The sequence below is a fragment of the Chelonia mydas genome, chromosome 14 (genome assembly GCF_015237465.2).
Source record: "Chelonia mydas isolate rCheMyd1 chromosome 14, rCheMyd1.pri.v2, whole genome shotgun sequence".
NCBI lineage: Eukaryota > Metazoa > Chordata > Testudines > Cheloniidae > Chelonia > Chelonia mydas.
The window spans coordinates 4,382,078-4,404,463 of record NC_051254.2 but is presented as its reverse complement, the minus strand read 5'-3'; the positions used below and the strand labels follow the sequence as shown (position 1 = coordinate 4,404,463).

Here is a 22,386-nt window from a genome sequence, read left to right as displayed (position 1 = left end):
CTTTCCTAATGGTTCTAACCTTCTGTTGGACTTGTTGACCGCTGCTGTGCATTACTTTGCAATTGTCAGTGTTGAATTTCATCAGTCACACACAAAGTTACTCTAACAAGTTACATCCTATTCTGTTTATACCGTTTGTGCACAGGCCCTTGGCATCAGCCGGAACCCACACTGGTTAATGCTTTAGCTCTCACCTTCTCAAGCACCTTGTTCAACCTTATGCGATAAATGAAATGAGTCTACAAGGGTTCAACACAGGGCCCACTGGTGTACACCAGGGACCAGTTGCCTTGGGCCCAGTCCATGCCATTTTATTTTTCACTTTTTATTAAAGCAAAGTTACAATAAAATGTGAACATGCTACATTGTCTGCTACTCATTACAGATCAGGTTAATATTCAAAGAAGCGGGCTAAAGATTCTGGCTGGGTGGCAGGAGAGGCCTCCTCCTCATAGTATGCCACAAAGGATGACCACATTTTGAAATACCTATCCTCTTTCTGACGCTTCTCTTACGTACCCACTTGGCGTGAATGTTTTTCCCATTATAAAAACGGTCCATATTTTACAATACCACAATTCCATAGGAGGAGGGGGCCATATTTTTTCCCAACAACACACAATACAAAATCTTGCTGCTAACAATAAAAAAAGAAATCCAGGCGTTGTTCTGTTTAAAATGCAGACCCTTTCCGAGAGCATTAGATAAGTCGGGTCAGGGCATCTCCAGGAAGCTGGTATTTTGTGATAAGATGAATCTCTCTAATAATTTCCCCCAAAACTGACCTAGTTCCTGGACACAACCACCACCTGTATAAGTATGTTCCCCTTTCCCTACAAGGCCTCCAACAGAACATGTCCCCATATAACTATTTCAATAAGGAGAGGTGATTTTGTTTAAAATCAAAATAGTTACACCAGTTCTACCTTTAGTGTGGATGTAATTACTGCAGTATAAAGATGCCTTGTACAGTATAGATTATGCCCCTTCCCTTACAGGAAAAAGTGATCCTTGTTTAAGCACCTTTATACCACTGCAACTGTGTACAAACGAGGGTGGTGGTGACCGTAGAGACACTCCGAGTTTAGTTGAGACCTAGCAGAGGAATAGCAGGGGTTGGTGCAGAAGAACTTGGATGAAAAAACAGATCCCATTACAACTGCACCCGTGGTCCAATCATTTTAAAAAGACTTGTACTCAGATAAGAAGAGCATTGAACGATGTGGTGGTAAGAGGTCCTGGAGCAACAATTGGAGGTAGAAGCAATGCCAGCTTCCTTCATCTCCGCTCTGGAGCTACCTCCCCTGCTAGAGGTTACTTTAGTGTCCTTGCTCCCTGACTAGCAAAAGGATGAATTAGTGCCAGCTGTGATGGCAGCTTCTTTTGGACACATGGAGGCCTGTCCTCAAGGCAAAGGACTGCAATCACCCAACTTATTTCACAGACACCACCCAACTGCTGGGAGGGAACAACCAGCAACCAGGGCTATATTCCAGCCCTTCGACCCTGACCTAGCCTGTGTTCTCTAGCATTTGCCCATTCCTACAGTAACACGCTAACTGACAGGTGGGGTAAGCAAAGAAATGTAGCTCTTCTGGAGGAGAGAAAAAACAAACATTCACAGCCGTGCACAGCCACAATTTGAACTACCCTCCGAAATCACATCTTCCCTGGCAGAAATCCAAAATACGTTTGTCTGTTCAAAACACAGCAGCTGCAAAGGACATAAATTGGTTTGAGCTGCCGGAAAAGAGATGGGACAATTAACGAGATGCCCCGGGGTAGCAGGTGTGCACGTTACGCATAGGTGTTAGTGTAAACTGGCATTAAGAAAAAGGACAAGGCATCAGTGGAGACACTCTGGGCCATTTTTCTCACTAGGTGTGAAGCCCTTCTGAAAATGCCAACCCATAGGCCAAGTTCTGCTACATGTTTCCCTTTGCCATGATGCCTACAAAAAAACCAACTTGACCATGGCTTGGCTGGTGGTGTGCTGAAACCACCGCTCCTATGCTGACCTGTATTGTCTCATTGTGTCCTTGAGCTCCCCCATCTGTTGTCTCTCGTCTCATAAGCATTTTGGGCAGGGACTGTCTCTTTGTATGGTACCTAGCACAATGGGGGCCAGGCTTCTTGGTGCGACGGTAATGCAAATATACAGTTACATCTCTGCAGCTCCTTTTAAAAAAAAAGTCACTGGTGTAACAAAGCAGATTTTAGCCCAGTGAGTTCGAGCGCGGACATGATTTTAAGTGGTGGGGAACATGACACCATCAGACGAGTGCTGTGCATCATAGAGGCTGGCGGGTAGAATGGCAGTAGAGAAAAGCAACCAACAGGAGGGTGTAGGAAGGGTGTAGACATTTTATAGCTGCCTGTTGGTTGTGTTTCCTGCTATAAGCCCATCATTCCTCCCCCCGTGGGTAGGTTACACTCACACTCCCTGTGTAACTTGCCGTACACCATCATGTATGTTACCCCGGAATGCACAGTGTGACTGCGCGGTGGGTTTTACACTGACTGAAAGAGTAATCTTCACACCGACATTTTAGAGACACTATGTCAGTAGCTCACTGGAGCAGTGCTGTTACAGCAAGCAGGATAAGAGCCGTGGCTTGAATTCTCTCCCTATGAACGGTGTAGGCTGTATTTTTAGCCGGAGAAGTGTATGATGAATCCTCAGCCGGCAGCAATACTGGGACTCAAAGCAATCATGAATATCCAGGTTTGACTCACTGACAGGAACCCTATAATTTTCCTGAGGACTGTTCCTACTAGTTCCTGCTGCTGTATTGAGGCTGGGGCTGCAGAATGCCAAGACACTGAGCTTCGCTCAACTCTTCATGCATCCAGGAGGAGAAATACCAGTACAACCATTCAAAAGCACTCCAGCACTGAATAAACTACAGGATTACTCTTGCCTTCAAGCCAATTTAGCTCTTTCCACTTATCCTTTGGATCCTCTGTGTACCTTGTAAGTACATCATTGCCACAAGACAGCACTACAGGGTGGGGGGGAAACTGTTTTAGGAGTCGTTTGCACACAGTCAGAGTCTCCTCTCGCTTGCACCAGTGTGACTAACAACTTCCACCAAGTTATTCTATTTTAGGCTTGTATAGGTGAGAGGAGACTCAAGACGAACATTTGACCTGCCTTTGGGTCATTGGAAAAAATGGAGGAAAGAACATCCTTATGATCACATCTATTCTGCATCCCTAACAGACCCCCAGTTCTGCAGCTGGGCACTTAGGTACATGAAATGGCCCACCAAATGGCAATCGATGTGCCCATCAGCAAAACAGGGCTCCTTAATTAAATGAACAAAGGTGAAACTGGTTCCCTACATCTTTCATTATGAGCCACACAAAACCATCACTACAAAACCACAAGCCACTCAACCACCATTTGATTCAGGATTTCATAACTCTCGAATATCAGCCCAAGGGCACGAAAAGGGTCTCAAAACCTTTTGAGCAATTCTGGGCCAAAGGATAGTTTCAAGTCAAAAACTATGTGACATACAGTATGTCTGACTGAGTCCCTGCAAGTCTGAACCCAAAACGCAAAGCAGGGGCAGGAAGCCACAGCATTGGGATACCAATTCAATAGATATGCAGGAAACCACACAAACTTAAACCATGAAATGTTGTAGATCTCTGATCTAGGTCCTTGATAAGAGAAGCATCATCACACACTGAATTCAATCATATTAAACATACAGTCTTTATTCTAACTTGTCTTCAATTCTCCATAGGAGCTATTTTCTCATTGAACAGGGCATAAATCTTGTCCGTTTCAAAAAATATTTTCAATCTCTGTATTAAGAAGAGCTCTAACTACTGTATAGTTCCACAGAGCACCTTCTTGTGCTTTGCATGAATATTGGGGCTAGGGGTAGAGAAATGACAACACTCAGGTTTGGGAGTTGAAAACCACACACATTAAGAGGAAGGCATTCAAATTCAGAGCTGTCACTTGAACAGCAAGCATGTTGGAGCCTGAAGTCCTGCTCACACTGCGCCAGGCTGGGCCCTTTAATAGGGGTGGGTGGGATATAGCAGAAAACAAAACTTCCCATCTTGAACACTGAAGTGTAGAGACGGTTGCCAAGGTGCTGACCAGCTTTATATCAGACACTTCCACTCTCCAGCTGTCTGACAGGGCCCAGTGCAGAGGTCTCAGGGCGAAGGCAGAAGGAATTGAGTAGCAAGAGAGGCAAAGGATTTTTTTAAAAAGAGACATTTAATAGACGCTGATGGTGACAGTTCCCCAACTTGGTACTGTTGCCTTGATCTTCCCCCTCACTGTGGTTACAGGTTTCCCGTGTTCCTTCACCTAGTTCCCCAGCCAACCTGGTTTATTTTTTAAACGAGGCTGCAGCGATGCGTTGGCCCCTTCTGTTTTAGACGGCGTTTCCTTGGGCTTTCGCTGGACTGACGTACGCAGGACCACACAGCAAGTCTTCTCCCTACACCATGAGAGGATTTGCATCTCATGCGACTGTCCCAGCAAACAGGCCAATGTGCTCTCTTCCCAACAGCTGTTCCGAGCATTCAGCTCCCAGCGTCGCAAGGGCTTAGACGTTTTCACCTTTGCTCCTGCCACGGCAAGGGGCTGCATCATGCTCTCCGCACTGGGTCATAAACCAGCCACACGTACAGGACCAAGACCCAAAGAAGTCAGAAGGGAGAGGGGGAAAAACAATTCCGTGGCTGCTTCCATGGAAACGGGCCAACAGTGGGCTCTTTTCAAAGAGCAGGGAAATCAAGCTCCCGTTTGGCTTAAAAGCACATAGCTGCTCACCCCAACATATCCGGCCTGAAAGTCTCCTGGCCAAGAGGAGAATTTCCAAGTCTAAAGGCCCAGAAGAGTGCGTCTTGAAGGAGGCTGGTTAAGTCCCATCTCTGCGTGGGAGTCTCCGAGGTAAGTGAGAGCCAGCAGGAAGCTGAGGAAAGCAGAAAAAACGGAGCAAAGCAGAGAAATTGAACCACAGTAACTGCACCGTGGGCAGCTGGTCAGGAGGCCATTTCCATGGTGGGGGCAGCTAGCTGAAAGATCCCACCAAAGCCTCCAAAACCCGAGCTTCTTTCCCCCAACGCCTCTACTTCGGGTCTTGCAGGTGGAGAGTTCCCCTTCTGCAGACTGAGGGGTCCCAAGCAAAGCTTCCCAGAATTTCACTTCCCAAAGGGCTACTAGGTGGAACGCAGCCCCTTCTGCAGAGACCGTCCTGGCCTGTGCTCCAGCAGCAGGTTGGTTTTCCTGTTTGTGTCCCAGGTCCCAGAATTCTCTTCCCTCTCTCGCGACAGAGTCTGCAGAAAGAAAAAAAAAGAGCAAGGAGTTAATGGTCTGTCGGACAATGGATTGTAACAAAGGAATCAGCACGTCCTCCGCTATTACTAAACTGAACAGGACCCACTTCCTCCAGCGACAGCAGGGACACTGGAGCAACGCAGGCAAGCACAGACATCAACTAGCAGGCCTGATGGGTCCCTTAAAAACGCTGGGCCCACTGCCGTAAGGGGCTTCGCATTTGTGGAGAGAAGTGGAGTATTCAATTCATACCGAAATCATGAGGTCTCAGGGCTTCTTGGGAGAGGATCGGCACCTTGCACAATCGAGCCCTCAGGAAGTACAAACCCAAACCCAATCCAGAAGGACTGCACCCCCACGTTACTCTGCTGAAATAGGAGAGAAGCAGGTAACAGGTGCTGCTTTCCCAGCAGTCTCAAGGTGTCAGGGTAACCAATCAAAAGGACTTTTAATCAACGCCTTCCTTCCTGAGCTATGTTGGGGGCAGCGTGCGGAGGAGGATTGAGGACTGGAGGGAGTAACGTAGACAGCATTGCCAACCCCAGCTAGCACGGGGAATACGTAGGTTGGGAGTGACGGAAGGTGACCCCTGGAACCTTTTAGACTGTAAAGCTCTTGGGGCAGAGACCACCATCATTTCCATATACAGCCCCGAGTACAAGTGGGGCGCGGACCTGGCTGTCCTCCAGGCTCCACTACAATACAAAAATGTGAACCACCACCAAGAATGCACCTAACATTGCCTTCTTCGCTTGGATTAGATTTGCTCCCCTTTACACAAGCTTTTGTCTGTTGTGTCTGTTTACCCAAAGCTCTTTGGGGCAGGGACAGCGTCTTCCAAAAGCCATCGTCCTCTGTACAGCACCTCGTACAATGGATCGAGCCAGAGATGGGAACATCACTGCACAATGCCTGGTGCAACAACATCAACCGTGGCTGGTGCAGCAATTCACCATTGACAAGGGTAGTACAATGGGCCCCAATCCCGATGGCGCCTTTAGGCATTACCACAACACAAGCCAACGGCATGGCAGAACAAGGCTACTAATGTAGGCTCAGTACCACATGGACCGCTGCCCAGGAGGCTCAAGGTGTCTGCACAGCAGCGGAGCCAGCCCGGCATGAGCAGGAACCATTTAAGCTTCCCCAAACACTGCTCAGTCAACATGCCCCATCCTGACCCCTCTGGGGAGAAAGGAGTTCAGTCTCCAACTCTCTTCTGTACTTGACCTCTCTGCTGACATGACATCCCGAAGGGATGCCAGCAGGGATGGAAGACTGGGTGATGTGAACACACTGCACTAGAAACTGGTCTGAGACCTCTTAGTTCATTTCCAATAGGCTGCCAAAGAGCTGTCAGCAGATAACTGAGCCAGCCAACCCCAGGAGCTATAATTCAGTGATAAGAGCGGAGGATGTGCTGACCTCATTCCTGGGAAAAGCAAATGTACTCAGCTGGATCTCCCCAGGGAGCCAAGAAATGACATCTGCTCCTAGGTTCGGCTTCTATCATCTTTGTGTGTGATTAAGAAACTGATCTTTGCTTAGGATGACTCTGGATTGATTACATCGTAGGGAGTGATAGAGGGTTAATGAATACGAGAAACGGGTATAATAGGATGTCTGGAAATGACATTTCGATTTCCTTTCAACAAATAAAGGACCATGGCTGGAAACACATAGATGGAGAAATCATTTAATACTACTTTACATGATACATAGGCCCCTCTTATCCAAGGAACTCCAAGCGAATTGCAAGTAACTGATGAAACATCAGGAAGCTTCCGGGAGATAATACTATTACCCTATTTTGCCAGGGGGAAACTGAGGCACAGAAAGATTACAGCTAAACTGTTCCAGTACACTGGCGCCAGCTGTAGGGAACAGTGTCTTGAAGACAGATGCAGGAATGGAAATCAGGATCCTTGACTAACCACACCATGTTCTAATCCAGTGATACTCAGACTGAGGCTCGGGAGCTGCAAGTGGCTCTTTAATGTGTCTCCTGCGGCTCTTTGCAGCGCGGGATATTAAAAACACATGCACACGCCCCGCTCCAGGTGTCAACGTCCCCTCGGAGGAGCCTCCTCTCACAGGCAGTGTTTAAACACACAGCTAATAGCAGATTTTTTAAAAGTGTAACTTACAGAGGGAATCAAATCTTTCACTGCGACTCTGATCTGTTCAGCTCCATTTGGCCTCTGGAGGTTCTTGTCCTTTAAGGAATTAGATTTTTCTATTCTCTCCTATTTTTTTCCCCCTTTTCGGTCAAAGAATCAAAAGCATTTCATCGTTAACAGGTATCCTTATGAGGGTATCATGTCTGGCTTCCCCTTCCTGCTGATACCAGCTAGTTAACGGCATACAGGAGAGGTAGAGGTCTGTATGCATGACCCAATCACTCGACTGCACCTCTCGTATCTCAGAGCTGTGGAGACTGAATGATGTTCGGAGAAGATTGGCACCTGCACACCAAGGTGCCAGCCACGTTAGAAATGCCACAAGATGGCTCTTCATATAAACAGTCTGGGGGACCTGTTCCAGGCCTGCTGTTTGGTCAACTGGGTTTTGGGGGTCAGGAAATAAATGTAGCTCCTAGGAGTTTACAAAAACCCTGTGCGCAAATGTCCCTGGCTCTTGCAAATGTGTTAAAAATAAAACCCTTTAAGAGCTTCCAGATGTTCTGTTTATGTTGTGGTGTTACCCTGGCCAATCCTCCAGAGACTAATATGCAGCCTCCTGACTGCCAGGATGAAATCGCGGCAGCCAAGGGGAACGGCATGGGGGAGTGGAAGAGGTCAGAACCCTTCCTCTCCTTTCCACCTCCAACTCAGCCTGTTAACCCCTGCACTGCTAGCAAACACCTGGAGCCCACCAGAAATCTTTCACCCCAGCTCCAGGTCCTTCCTTGCCTTTGGTTAGTGAGGCAAACATACTGCGCCCCCTGTAGGTCATCAGAGTTCACTGTGAAACCTTTAGACCTTAACGTTCATCGTGGATGGAACGGGGGGGAGGGTGGGCGGGGAAGAGCAGAAGGGAGTTATTGTCTTACATAGTGTCCTGTTGGTGTCCCAGCTTCCATATGGTGGAATCAATGCAGGAGTGTTTCATATTGCAGGCCTGGAGTCAAATCCAGACACTCTCAGCACAAGTGACAGTGAGTTTCAGACTCATCCTAGGATCTAAGGGTCATTTTGTTCCCCTCAAAATCACTGCGCAATTTCAAAAGGGCTAGCGGTCTCTGCTCAAGAGCAGGCCAAAGATGGGAACAACAGGCCCAGACTGAAGCGCCCAGGCCCGGTTGGGTGTGAGGGATCAGGGCTGCAGTAGGAGGGTGTATGCGAGGGGAGGATGCTGGAGACGGGTGAGAATGGGGATTGCATTGAGGTGCATCAGCAAAGCTGGAGGAGTGCAAAATGCATAGCACCCTGCAAACCTCTGGCTGTTCCCATCACCCTAATTCACAAGGGCTAAATCCAAAACACGAAATGTAACGGAGCACCTTCCTCCTGCCGCCAACCAAAAACCACGCTGCAAATCAAAAGCATCACAGCTTCCCCGTGGGCAGCAAAGCCAAACAGGCACGGAAAGCCACGGGGCCAAGGAAACAATTAGCGCAGTTTTGGCCTCATCAACCCCTGATGGCAACAGAAAAGAGAAGAGAGAGCTCCGCAGTATTGTCTGCAGTAAGATTTGACGTGCCAAAAAGATTTCTTAATGAGCGCTGGGTTGGCAGGCAGAGTCCCATACACACAGGACTCAGGATTCTTTGCACAAGGCGGTGCACTTACAATCTGCTTCTTTTGAAGTTTCCTTGAGTTAGCGGCATGGCAGGCAGCAATCAAACCTCCATAAAACACAGATAGCGCAGCTGTGTGCGCGGGATCTGATCGGTTATCTCACCCTCTCCCAGGGCGGGTGCATGAGCGGGGGGGGGAGGGAAGGGTGCACTCCACGCGGCTCATTTGAAAAAAGGCTTGCCGCAGGAGATCAAAGCCGCTTCCTCAAGTGCCTTGCTCAAGCCTGGCCATAAAGGAGCAGCACCGCTCCTCACTGGATCCCAGAATTCAGGTCCATACTTAGCATGACAAGGGAAGGTGGTGTTAAAATAGTAATGACCACACCAGTACGTCCGGGTTTCTATTGCACACCAACACCACCACCTAGCTGCACTTTTTCCCCACCAGTAGACCTCCAAGCACTTTACAAAGGAGGTCGGCATCGTTATCCCCATTTTGCGGATAGGGAAACTGAGGCACGGGACGAACAGACTTGCCCAGAGGCAGATCCAAGAACAGGACCCAGGTCTTCAGAGCCCCAGTCCAGTGGTCTGTCCACTACCACCATACTGCCTCTTCCCATCTTCATCAGATTGTTCCTCTGGTACTCAGAAGCACATCTAAACGTTATTATCCCAGCCCAGAGAGGAAGGAGGAAGTGTTCATAACACATCCTTCCCCATACTCAGATTCCCCCCCCCCCCCGCCCCCACAGGCACCTGTAACAGCTCTACCTGCTTCCTAAGCGGAGGATGCCACTGGGCAGGAGGAGTGGCAACATGCCATCAGCTTCTTTATGACTCCAGGAAGCAAAGAAGCATTCAGAACTCTAAAGCAAACCCAGATTACAACAAGGAGCAGAACTGGGGACTCAAGATCTAAACTTCTGATCCAGTGACCGAATGCCATCTTGTAGAAGAATTTTGACCCCAACGTCCTGCCCATTTCATTACTAGACCTTCCTCCCCCTCCGTGGCACGTCTCATTAGGGCGGCAGATGAGCCCTGGTGTGCTGGGTGAATTCCAGCATGGGTGGTTACATTCTGTTAATTATAAAATTCCCTTCTGTTGCAACTGCAGCAATTATACAATCACCAGTGCTCCTAAAAGTGCCTTCTCCCTGTCCTCTGCTCCCCACCACATTGTATTTCAACGGGGGGCAAATGATTCCTACACAAGGTCTATTAAGTGCTTGGGGATCCCCCAGGATGAAAGCTACATGGACAGTAATAATGCATATGCAATTTCTTTCCCCAGGACAGCCTGGCTCCCATGCACTGTCATCGGGTTACCCGAGATCTGAGAGCCTTGAGATGCCAGGAGGTCAAATGAGTCGGCCAGTAAGGCCCCACACACAGTGAGACAGCGAGGTCTCTACAGTCTGGCTCCAGGCCCCTTTCCCTCTGACCAGTAGACCACACTGCCTCCCTCGGGGGCGTGAAGAGAAAGAAGCATGAACTGCTAGAGCCCTGGACAGCGCACAAGAGCCCAGGCTGCAGATGGTCAGTTCCACGCTCAGCAGCAGGACAGGAAGAATGCTACGTCCAGAGAAAACAGAAAGGGAGGCAATAACCAAACACCACAATAGGATGTGCGTTCAGATTTGTTTGCTTGAGACTTTCCTGCTTCCCCCTTCCAGGATTTGACCAGAGTTTGGGAACGGACGCGTCTCTTCTGGCCGCTTCATGCTTTTCTAAGTCATAAAGATTCCCGCGGATGCGAATTGTGTGTCTGTGGACAGGCTCAGCGCAACTGCATGGGCTGCAAAGCCAAACAGGCAAGGAAACAATTCGGAGAGTTTTGGCCTCATGACTCCCCCCAGCACACATCAGATCAGAACTACTTCCCAGCTGCCTCTTGTCTACAGGGTGGTACACCTCATTTAGACCCTCTGCCCTCACCCCACTGGTACACTGGGAATTCTTTACATCAGATGTGCTGAATTATGAAAATGCAGCTATAGAGGCAGATCTTATTATTGGGAGTTATTATTTATAGCACCTAGAGATCCCATCCAAGATCGGGGGCCCTTTATGCTAGAAAATCTTTCCCCCAAAGAGATTCCTATCTAACCAGGCAAGACAAAGGAGGGTTGGTGATCTCTAATTTTACAGATGAGGAGCAGACGAAGTGACTTGCCAAGGCCCACACGGGGCATCTGTGCCAGAGCAGCGACTTGAACCCAGATCACCTGAGAGTATTAATCATAGTATCACCCTTCCTCAGAAGCACTGGTTAACTGAGGAAGGTGCTGCCACGGACGAAAAGAAATCCAATGGAGCTACACCAATTTGTCGCCCACTGAGGATCTGGCCCACAGAGACTTATTTAGCCTAGAGAATAGATCCCATATACTTTTAAATTTCGTATACCATCTTCTCTTCTCACTTGGAGAATTTGTCCCATTTCCTGTCCCAGCACGGGCTCTCCAGGGGCTGGAGCGCATGGTGGAATACTCTGGGGGAGGGGAGAAGGGATAGGACTATTTTTAATGTGTTCAGTAACCCACAAGCAGTCAGGTTGGTCCCTCTCCTCTGAAAGGGGGGAGGGAGGAGATGATATAAAGCGCATGGGTGGAACAAAGACAATGGTTTGTGCATTTAGTCCCTTTACATACCAGACAATGATTTGATTCTAGCCCTAAAGCGATTCATAGTTTTGGGATGCCGGTTTACTCACATGCTCTAACGTGCTTAATGACCAGAGTGATCTTCAGTGAGCGAAGGGCTGGATTGTAAAAGAAAATCAGCCAGGAAAGGGAATTTTTTTTTAAAAAAAGAGGGAAAGAATCTAACAGAGATAGAGCAGACCTACTGAGTCCTAATCCGTGCTCGTCAATGCACCATATCCTCCAGCGCTACAGCCCATCTAGACATTGACAGTCATGGCCCATCCATCGCTTCTCCTGGGAGACTATGTCTCAGTCTAGTAGACCACCCAGAAGACTGTCAGCATGGTCTCCCACATGGTCTCAGGAACTGACTTACCAGAGTGGACTGCAGTTTCTGGGTGCAATCACTGCAGATGGGCAGATAATGGGGGGTGGGAAGAGAGGGTGTGCGTCTCTCCAGCTTATTGTTACACTCCAGAGGACTCATTTGATGCCGATACAGGACGCCTTCACTCTCACTCCTGATCTCCAATCCGTACCTGGCAGTGGTGAATCACTAGTCCCTCCAGGCCAGTATCCTGCCTTCAACAGCGGCCAGCACCTAACAGATACTTTAGAGGAAGGCATAAACCCCTGTAACGGACAATAGCATGCTAGCGTTTGTCTTCACTGCAGAGTTTACTCAAGCCTCATCCACACACAAAAACCTTTCCCTGGAGCATGGTGGTGCTTTTCACCCAAGCTGGGTGGGCCTGTCAAGAGCAGAGGCTCCAGGTCAAGTGAGCACAGCCCTCAGCTGCTACCACCATCGCTCTGCAGCGTGCATGCAAGCTAGCACCACTCGAGCACTGCTAGCCCTCCCACGGCCCTTGCTGCAATTTGCCCTGTGTATCCAGAAAGGCAGAGAATTCACGGGGGGAAAACTCAGAGCTGCTTAGCTTGCTTCAGCATTGAGGAACCTGGGATAGCCTTCAAATATGGCACTAGTACTGAAGGAACGTTGAGCTGATCAGTGGATGCAATGCTGTCCATTATGATTAATGGAAGTTACCTGGGTTAGAGGACTTAATTGCTGGAAGTAGACGCTTTCCCTCTATTTTCTCCTGTCTTCTACGCTCTTCCTCCAAGAATGTGAGGGTCTGTTTCTGCATAGCCAAATAAAGAGTTCTCGGACTGTACACAGAGACTTCTAAATCATTACTTTAAATCTAGGTTATCTGTCAATGGGAGCTTTGCAGGCAGTGTCCCAAAGTCTTATGCAAAAGTCGCCAATGTGACCTTAGCTGTGAATTAAAGCCTTGTTGGTAGCGACTGGGAGTAGTAGTTACAGACATAAGCATCCACACCACAGTATTTAGGCACAAGCCTCGTTACCCTCTGGTGCTTCTTAGCTGGCATAGCCAAGCGCCATCTTGTGGACTCTTCAGGTAAGCAGAGGGGCCAGGGGAAGTAGGCTAGAGAGAGGATGAAGACCAGCAGCATTTAAGGATTCCCTGAGGGAGACATGGAATTGGGTTTCCTCTGTTGTCATTGATGAAACGGTTGACTAAAGGCTTTTCACCCCAGAGACTCCCTGCTTCGTCAAGAAAGCTACAGCTGACCTATGTGAAAAGAGTGAAGGGTGTCAATGCCATCCCCAGTGATGGGTATATCCACCCCCCAAAACCCATCACCCCTGGAACTGAGTGGGGACACAGTCTCTGCAGACAGGCCAAGGAGGAAAGAAAGGTGGAGAAAGAACTTCCCTCTCAACTCATGGAAGCAGTCCCTTAAGGAAGCTTATTCTGTCTCCTCTTCCTGCACCCATCCCCTGCCTAAACATGGTGGGATGTCACTGACCAGGGCTATGGGACCTGAACTTTTCTCCAAATAAAGTGTGTGTGTGGGGGGAGCAGTTTGAGAAGAGTCTGAGCAGCCCAGTGGATACGGGTACTCCGATGGGAATCTGGATACTGGGGTTCTCTTCCTGGCTCTGACCTGCTGTGTGACCTCGAGCAAGTCACTTCTCTCTTGGCCTCAGTTTCCCCTCCCACCCTTGTGGCTCACCTCTTTAGAATTGTAATTTCTTTGGGACACCACCTAGCACAATGGGGCCCTGATCTCTGCTGGGCCCCCCTAGACACCACTGTAAGACACACAAGTAATACTGATAAATAATCCGACTCTGTTGCAAGATTGCACCTTCTCACAGAGCTTTGGTCTGTATGGATTACCATCGTTTACCACTGTTAGTCACTGTTAAAGCCCTGCCAAAAAACACAGAGCACCTCGGCATAGATGTCATTAAAGCTCTTTAAGCTGGAGGAAGCGAAGCAAGCGTTTTGTTCCCATGCCACCCTTGTCCGTAATGTGTTAATAAGTAACCATGTCCCAGACAGGTGCTGTCAGCTTAGCCTCAGGAGTTCTTGTTCAGTTGAAAGGTGAGTCATTTCCCTTTTATATTGTAAACCACCATGAGTCATGGAAAAATGGTCCCTTTAACTAAACACACTTACATGTTCACACACTCGTCTATTATTACACACACAAAAATTGGTGATGGGTTGGAATTACACCAGCTCTCGCGCCCCTGCTGCCTATAATGGATGACATACAAGATCCCAATAGAAGTTACGATGCATGAAGACGGTCCCCTTTATTCTGGCAGTTGAAGTCAAGAATAGCTAATGCCGTCCCCGAAAGCTGGGTCCAAAATCCTGCCAGAGCCCAGTCAGAATTCACATCAGCCACTGAAAACCATGTCACGTGCCTTGGCTTGCCACTAAAATGTGTGATAAAGGACTGTGGCTCCTTTCGCTCTGCAGCAGCTTCCCTCTCTCATGTCAGAGGATCAACCAAACCACAGAGCAGCCACTGGGTTATCTTCTAAGTGGGGGTGCTCAGAGCACAGGCAACGTGACATGGACTCATCTCACCTGCAGGCCAATGGTGAGTTTCTGGTGATGGCTCAGGGACAAGAGAGAATTCCTACAATTCAGTGGCTCTTTGCCAACCCACCCAAGACGAATTTGGAGTCTCCCACACATCATAAAGACACCGGCTCAATGGGCACCCTTCTTGGAGGGCTCAGCTGAAAGGTGATGGACTGGATGCCATGAAAACAGAGCCTCGTTCTCGGCCAGTGGTCCCTACCAGGACACAAATGAGGCAGACTGGAGGGGCAGTGCAGAGACAAGGTTGCCTAATCTCTGCCTATGCTCAACCTGCTGCATGGCCAGATATACAGCTTGACCCTCCAATGCTTACAAAAAGACTACTGGTCAAGGCAGAGAACAAATGAATCAGAGAGAAGCCCCAGGTTCAAAACTTTGTACCCAGAGCCTGGGGTGTTCTGGGCTGGGGGTTTAGTCTGGCCTATTAAAAGGGGGACAATTGCCAAGTTCCGGATCAGGACAGAGGCTTGAACCTGAATCCAAAACATCCCTCATCTCTATCAGCTCAGTGACATTTTAACGCAAAGCCTCACCCTCGGCTAACCCTCACTGTGTGGTTATGAAGATCTTCTACAACATCCTTCAGCCGCTTGCATTTCAGAGCCTTACCTCTGTGGGAAGATGAGATCTAGTTCAGTTAGAACAATTAATTTTGGCTCTTCTTATCCAGTGAGATTTCTGCCCTCCTCCATCCCCACCATATTCCATATTTTTGGTAAAAGAGTACTGGCCCTTTAAGATAACGGTATTATGTTTAAATGGACAAGAAGATGAAAGAGTTAGGAACCAGGGAGAAGGGGATTTTCTTCAAACAAGATGATACACATGGGTGATGTCAGAGCTTTGGAAACACTCCAGGTAACCCACAGAAAGGGCTGGAGGCAGGCTTCATTCAGACCCGACACCTTCATTAAAAAACATCCCACACAAGATAACATTGTGATAGCCGGATTGATGGGCTGTCAGACTAAATTATCTCCTTGCCTGTGAGCTTCCCTTCCCTCCCACAACTTCACCTCTTCTACTGCAGCTCCAACAGTCCTTCCCTTCACCTACACTTTAACACAGAGATAGGAAGCCAGGTGTGCGGACTGTGTTTGTGTCTCCACCAGTCGCAGCTCTTGCGGGTTTGACTATGCCATGTGGAAGACAGATGCTTTATTCAGTAACCCAGGGGCAGTGCCTGTGTTGTCCCCCCCCCATATTTAATCTAATCTAGTTGCCCTATTTCATAAAAGGAGAGGTCACTTAACAGTAACTTGAGTTTTTCCAAGATGTTTTCCCCCCCGATGGGTGCTCCACTCTCAAATGTGAGTGCTCCTATGCACTCTTGATCGGGGAATGCAAAGCAGCTTCGGCCAGCCCACGCCTGCATAGTGCAGCACCTTGTGCCTCCAAACAAGGGCATATCGTGAGGTATGGGCCTGCAGTCACTCAGCTCCTTCTTGACCGCAAAGCAGACTCTCCACAGCTGGGGGGAAGGAGCGTGGGAGGTGGAGCGCCCATTAGGGACAAAACGTTTTGAAGACCTCAAGTCACTGTAAGGTAAGCAGCTTCTCCTTCTTCTGTGAGTGTATGTCTCTGCAGCTGTCTCATGGTCGGAGGCACCCAACAGGAAAGGAACGAGAAAGCGGGTGCAAGTCCAAGACAGTCTGGAGGCCTGCATGGCCAAAGCTAGGATCATCCCTGGAAGCGGGTCAGGTGGTGTAATGCTGGGCAAAGGCATGACTAGAAGACCAAGTTGAAGACCTACGAATTTCTGTTATGGGAACTGCCTTCAGAAGAGCTAGAGATGTGGACTGAGCTCTAGTGGAGCCTGCTGTCACTCTGCGAGAGGCCTGCCTTCCAGCATATTCAGAGCAGGCAAAGATGCAACCGAAACCCACTTTGACAGTCTGAGTGAAAATAGGTGGGTCCTTCATCCTCCCTGCAAGTGATACAAATAGCCTAGGAGAAGCCTAGAAGCCTTAGTCCTGTCAAGGTAGAAGACAAGGGCCCTTCTGATGTCTAGTGTAGATAAGCTGGTCTCCCCTCTGAGGCCAAGAGGTTTTGGTTAGAACACTGGCAGGGAACACTCCTGAAACAATAGGATATCCCAAAGAGACCTTCGGGAAGAAGTAAAAAGGAGGATGCAGCATAACCTTGTCTTTATAAAAGGTGGTATATGGCAGGTCAGCCATAAAACCACTGAGCATGCCCATTCGTCTGGCTGCAGAGGTGCCTATGAAGAACAAAGTCTTGAGTGAGAGGTGGAGGAGAGAACAGGTAGCCATCAGTTCAAAGGGAGGTTTCCTCAGAGCACTGAGAACCAAACTGAGGTCCCATTCAGGGGTCCAGGTTCCGTACAGGCAGAAGCAAGTTGGGTAAGACCTTGAGGAATCTAGCTATAGTAGGGTGGGCAAAGACTGAAGCTCTTGGTGGGTGAGTGGAAGGTTGTGATAGCGGCCAAATGTACTCTGAGTGAGACCATCAATCGACCTTGCAACTTTAAATCCAACTGATAATCCAGAATTTTGGAGAGCAGAACCTCTGAGGCTTGGGAAGCGTAACGAGAACACCAGAGGTGGAAGTGTTTACATTTTTGAAGGCAAGTTTTGCAAGTACTGGGTTTCTTGCTTGATGGGAGAACTGACTGGATCTTATTCAAACAGGTTAGCTCTATGCTCCAGAACCGTCTCAGAACCATGCTCTCAGGTTCAAGGATTTGGGGTTGGGATGGACCAGGGTTCCCTAGTTCTGTGACAGGAGAGCCTTTCTGAGAGGAAGTCAGAGAGGCGTTGCCACAGAGAAGTGGAGGAGGTTCAACTACCACACTTGTCTTGGCCAGGACGGTGCTAAGAGGAGAACCCTTGCTCTTTCCTGGTGCAGTCTGAGTAAGGTCTTGAGGATTAGAGGTAGAGGTCGGTAAGCACACAGTAGAATACAGGACAATGGTATTATCACTGCATCTCCCAAAGCACTGCTCCTTGGAGCAGAAACGGAGCTGAGTAGCGGCAAGCCCACACCTCCCAATGCACCCTCGTTTGGAGGCATGAAGTGTCACAGGCCTGCAGTCACTGCTTTGCATTCACCGGTCGAGCGCACATGGATGAGCATGCGTCCTACGATGGAGCATTCACAGGGACATATCCTTGAAAAAGCTTAAAAGGTCCCCAAGTGAGAGAACAAATGTTTTCAGATGTGCAGTGACTACGGAGGAACATCTCTCCCTGCAGATTCAGTACGAAGTTCTCAGGGTCTCTCTGTAGCACCAGCACTGCAGATACACCCCAGACAAACACATCCCGAATTGCTGGGAATTTTAAGGAGCCTAAGGAAGAGATGACAGCCCTATGAAATACCAGCTGAATAAGTCTGGAAGGGGATAAAGGAGATGGCACTCTCAGACAGATGGGAGTGTTGGGGCAAACCCCGCTCTGGATGGCATTTACTTTATACAAACGTGGGTAGGTGTCTGTACCAGCACTGCTGTGGTCATTGTGAAGCACATCGGCTCTCAACCACAACTCAGCATTAGCCAAACCACTTGCCATGGCCCACGTTCAGCCCTTTGGTGATGTGCATGGCAGAGCCTCTGATGAGCTAGGTTAAAGAAACTACCCCTCTGTCAAATGGTGGGTCTGCAGGAGTCTCCATGAGAATAATTGCACAAAAATGTTGGAGATGTCACTTTCAAAAGTTCCTTGCTTGCTTGCTTCCAAGATAATCCACTGAAATTGGATCACTAAGCAAATTGCTCCAAAGAGGAACCAAAGCCAGAAAAAGCACAGTAGAGAACAGAGTGGGGAAGAACCGCTCCTACACATTCAACAGACTGTCACTTTTTAAACTTAGCTATAACTAGGCTCGGAAGGATAAGACTTTGATCAGTAAATGTTGATTTTACTAACAAAAATATTTCCATCAATAACAACAGAAATGTATAGATAGGTAGAGTAAGCAAAACGCTGCTTGAGAATTTACTAGCATTTGATTTAAGGATATTTACTTTGTATATTTTGATATGTATATTTGATATATATATATATATTTGACAATTTTCAGAGTGGTAGCTGTGTTAGTCTGTATCAGCAAAAAAACCGAGGAGTACTTGTGGAACCTTAGAGACTAACAAATTTATTTGGGCATAAGCTTTCATGGGCTAAAACTCACTTCATCGTGTGTCTTTTAATGGGTGAATCTCAACGTCTACGGTCATTAAATATAATGAAAATTATTTTTTTTAAATTGAATTCTGGCAAGCTTAGCTATAACCATGAACAGTTTGACCTGTCCTTACACCCTGGTAGCTGTCAAGCTGGACAATTAAAGTGACCAATGGCATCATGGCTTTAGATCTTCAAGGCCAATCTACCAGGCTGCAAGGTCATTCCTGGTAAATACTGGCTTCCAGATTTTAGTAGACTGAATCAGTGCAGGAGGTAACTTTAATGTCCTCTGTGTTCTGCCCTGAAAGGAGAATGGACTAAAAAATGACTGAGTCTTTCTCCTCCGAATCAGCATTTTTGGCACTTGAAAGACCATACCATCTAGTGAAGATGGCCTGGGAGTGGCCTCTGCTAATTGTTTCCTTGATTAGGGGGCCTGCAAAGACATTCGTATGGGGGAAGGGACCAGAAGAGCTTACAAAACTCCAATCCAGAGTTAAACCACAGAAAAGCCTCAGCTAATGAAGTCTGTGCTAACCTCAGCTGTGTACCTGGGTCTGGAATTCTCCCTTGAGGTAATTCATTAACCCCTTTCACCCAAAAGAGTCATGGGAAAAGCCCCAGTGGGAAGCTTGGTGCTTTTTTGCCATCACCCCTCCCACTGTCTCACAATCTAAACTCAGCCATTCAGCTCCTTAATCAAGAAAGGAGGGATTCCCCATCTCTTCCCCTTTCCTTATGATGACTTCAAAGTCATGCATAATAGAGACAGCTACTCCTGGCCCACACAGAAAGGGTCTGCGAGAGTCACGCTGAATCTGTCTGGCCGCCCCCAGAGTAAGTACAAATGGAGTGAACTACTGAATCAGACTCAGAGGCTTGCTGCAGCCTAGAGTTACTGGAGTCTTAAATGGAGAACTGCGGTAAGCAGTTGGAGTGTTGATGCTGAACAGATCTTAAGTAAATCCAGCCAGTGGAATCTGAGCGCCCCCCACCCCCCCCAACCTAAATCCTCCTTTATTAGTCTAATTCAGCTTTCACCCAAGAATGCCCTGCAGTCCCATTTAATCCCACAGAAAACTCTTCCCTCTTGAAGGCCAACAGGTGTAACCCACCTACTCCGATATCTCTCCATATCCTGAATGGATTTGTAAGCTTTGAAAAATGTCATGCAAGACTGCCGTAGCTTACCAGGTAAAGCAATGGACTGAACAGTACAGAACCACTTCCCCAAAGACGGTGATTCAGACACAAGACAGAGGGAAATGGGAGGGCAGTATGCTCGCTTGTTCGCGGGGAATGAATGGCAATGCTGCCTATCTCAAAGCAACCTGAAAAAAAGATAGAGATCATATTTGAGCTTCCCCATCTGGCTCTCTTCAAACAGCAATGACCTCTCCATCCATTCTCCTCTCACTACCAAAGGACCAGAATACAGCTCAGATTCCCAGAAAGAAACAAACACTCTGGAGGAAATAGCTCAACAACATTAGTTGCAAACCATCTGCATGCCACGGGGTGTTCACAACACCCAAGGGGGGGGGAGGAGCGGGGGGGGCTGGGAACTCTTGAATCCAACCCTGCTTGCATACACATTGGGCTTTTCTAAGCCTTACCCTCAATCTGAGCACACAAAAGGGTTTCTTGAGGTCAAATTCGCCTCTCACTTACACTAGGGCAAGTCTGTTGAATTCACAGAGACTGAGGTCAAGTCCTGCTCACTTGTGTTCATTAAAACATCCCATGGTGCTTTTCATAAGTCGAGAAGTAATAACCCCAGTGTCTGAGCCAGCTCTGATCATTAGCTGGCCTATGTGCCTGGCGCAGGTGCAACTGAAGCTGGTATTTTTCAGCCCTGCCCTCAGCCGCCATATATAGTTTTGTTGCATTATGTTAAAAGCAGTAAATACATTCCATCCCGAATGTGGCAGCATTCTACCGCTGGGGGAAGTGCTCCCCTTTCTACCTCCCAGGAGGATGGTGAAGTTTAATTAGTGTTTGTAAACAGCCTGGAACTCCTCACTGTGTTCTGGTACTAGAGTTTGGGTCAATTCTTCTGGAGCGAAGTTTTGCAAAAAGGTTAATAAGCTGGAAAGAAAAGCTTCAGAATAATAGGTTTTAAAGCCAGAAACGACCCTTATGACCATCCAGTCTGGCCCTCCAGCATTACAGACACGGGAATTTCCCTCAGTGATTCGTGCATCTTGTGATGAAAGCTTCACTGGGACTCTTGATTTTAATGTTTGGGAAAGAAAAAGCTGGCCATACCCGGCTATTGCAAGCCTGTGTTATACGATCACCTCTGTTCCACAGTTCTGTTTATGCTCCTCGGTGCTGTCCTGAAGCACTTCCTCCCATTCCACTCCTGAGCAGACCACCAATGAAACCAAATGATGGGCCCAATCCTGGAAGGTGCTGAGCCACCTTCTTGTAAATGGAGGTGTGTGCAGGCTCTGCAGAGAAGGCAAGTCCTTTGTTTGAAGGTCTGAAAAGACCCCAGTGGACACGGACACAGGGGACAACTAGCACATGGGGAAGTTTAAAGAGTGCTTTAAACAGGATGTTTCGTGGCTAATTTTGAGCTGGGACAAAAATGTCCACGGGTGGGGAGGAAGACACTTCTGACTGCTTTCATTTCAGCCTAAGCCACCAGTTAAACCCAGGGTGGGCAGGAGGCAGAACACCGTAGTAGAACGGGCTGCACTAGCATTTTAACACACTATACTTTTCGGAGGGGGGGGGGGGGGGGGGGGGGGGGGGGGGGAGGAGAGTAGGAGGGAGGGGGAAAAAAGTCTGCAAATTCATTCTGCATCTCTGAGCTGATTCCTGTCCCTAGGGGATTACCAATTTAAGCAGTGTTTTTTCCTGTTCTGATCCTAAGCTGATTAATTCCCACCTCCCTTTCCTTCCCCCCCCCCACAAAAGGTGGATATCAAATGCAGGCAAGATGTAGCGTGTCTGGGAGAGGGAGAAAGAACTACCAGCCCCTGAGCAAAACAGCCATGGATCAGGTGTCAGTGCTCAATGAAGGAACTGCTGCTTCTATAAACCAGGAATTCCTCCATGTGCCTTTTATGTGCCATAAAATTGGCTCTCATGGCAAAAGCATTTGGGTCTCTTTGCATGGGTGCGTGTAGGGGGTGAGTGGTCAAGTTCACAGCCAGGGTTTTTGTCTTCAGGGCTCTTAATGGAATGGAACCAGATCCCTAGAAGATTTCCTAAAGCTCCAAGACAAAAGCTCATTGACCTTGTTTGTACCAGAGACAAAACATTCTCAGGGACTCATGCAAGAGCAAGGAAACTCACCCTGGCAGGATCTAACCACCACCATGAAACTCACCACTTTCCACTCTTCTCCCGACAACCATCGCTAACGAGAGCACGCAGCACAACGCTAAAAGACTAAATCAACAAGTATGAAATTTTCCACCCTCCTGGGCAAGAGAAATGGAGGAGAAACCACATGTGAGAAAGCCTAGCAAGGTTACTTCATGCTTATGATAGGATAGAGGTCTATAAAATCGTGACTGGTGTGGAGAAAGTAAATAAGGAAGTCTTACTTACTCCTTCTCGTAACACAAGGACTAGGGGGCACCAAATGAAA

General features: G+C 48.1%; 1 protein-coding gene across 8 annotated transcripts in view; it reads right to left on the bottom strand.

The window, feature by feature from the left end:
• Positions 1-3,700: 3,700 nt before the first annotated feature.
• The window catches only part of SLC39A11 (solute carrier family 39 member 11), a 399,980-nt gene continuing 381,294 nt past the window's right edge, over positions 3,701-22,386 (bottom strand). For all 8 annotated transcript variants that reach the window (XM_037913472.2, XM_043528939.1, XM_037913475.2 and 5 more), the window contains one exon: positions 3,701-5,310. In XM_037913472.2, coding sequence (XP_037769400.1) covers positions 5,103-5,310 — 208 coding nt within the window. In that variant the 3' untranslated portion in view covers positions 3,701-5,102. The remainder of the gene's footprint in view (positions 5,311-22,386) is intronic.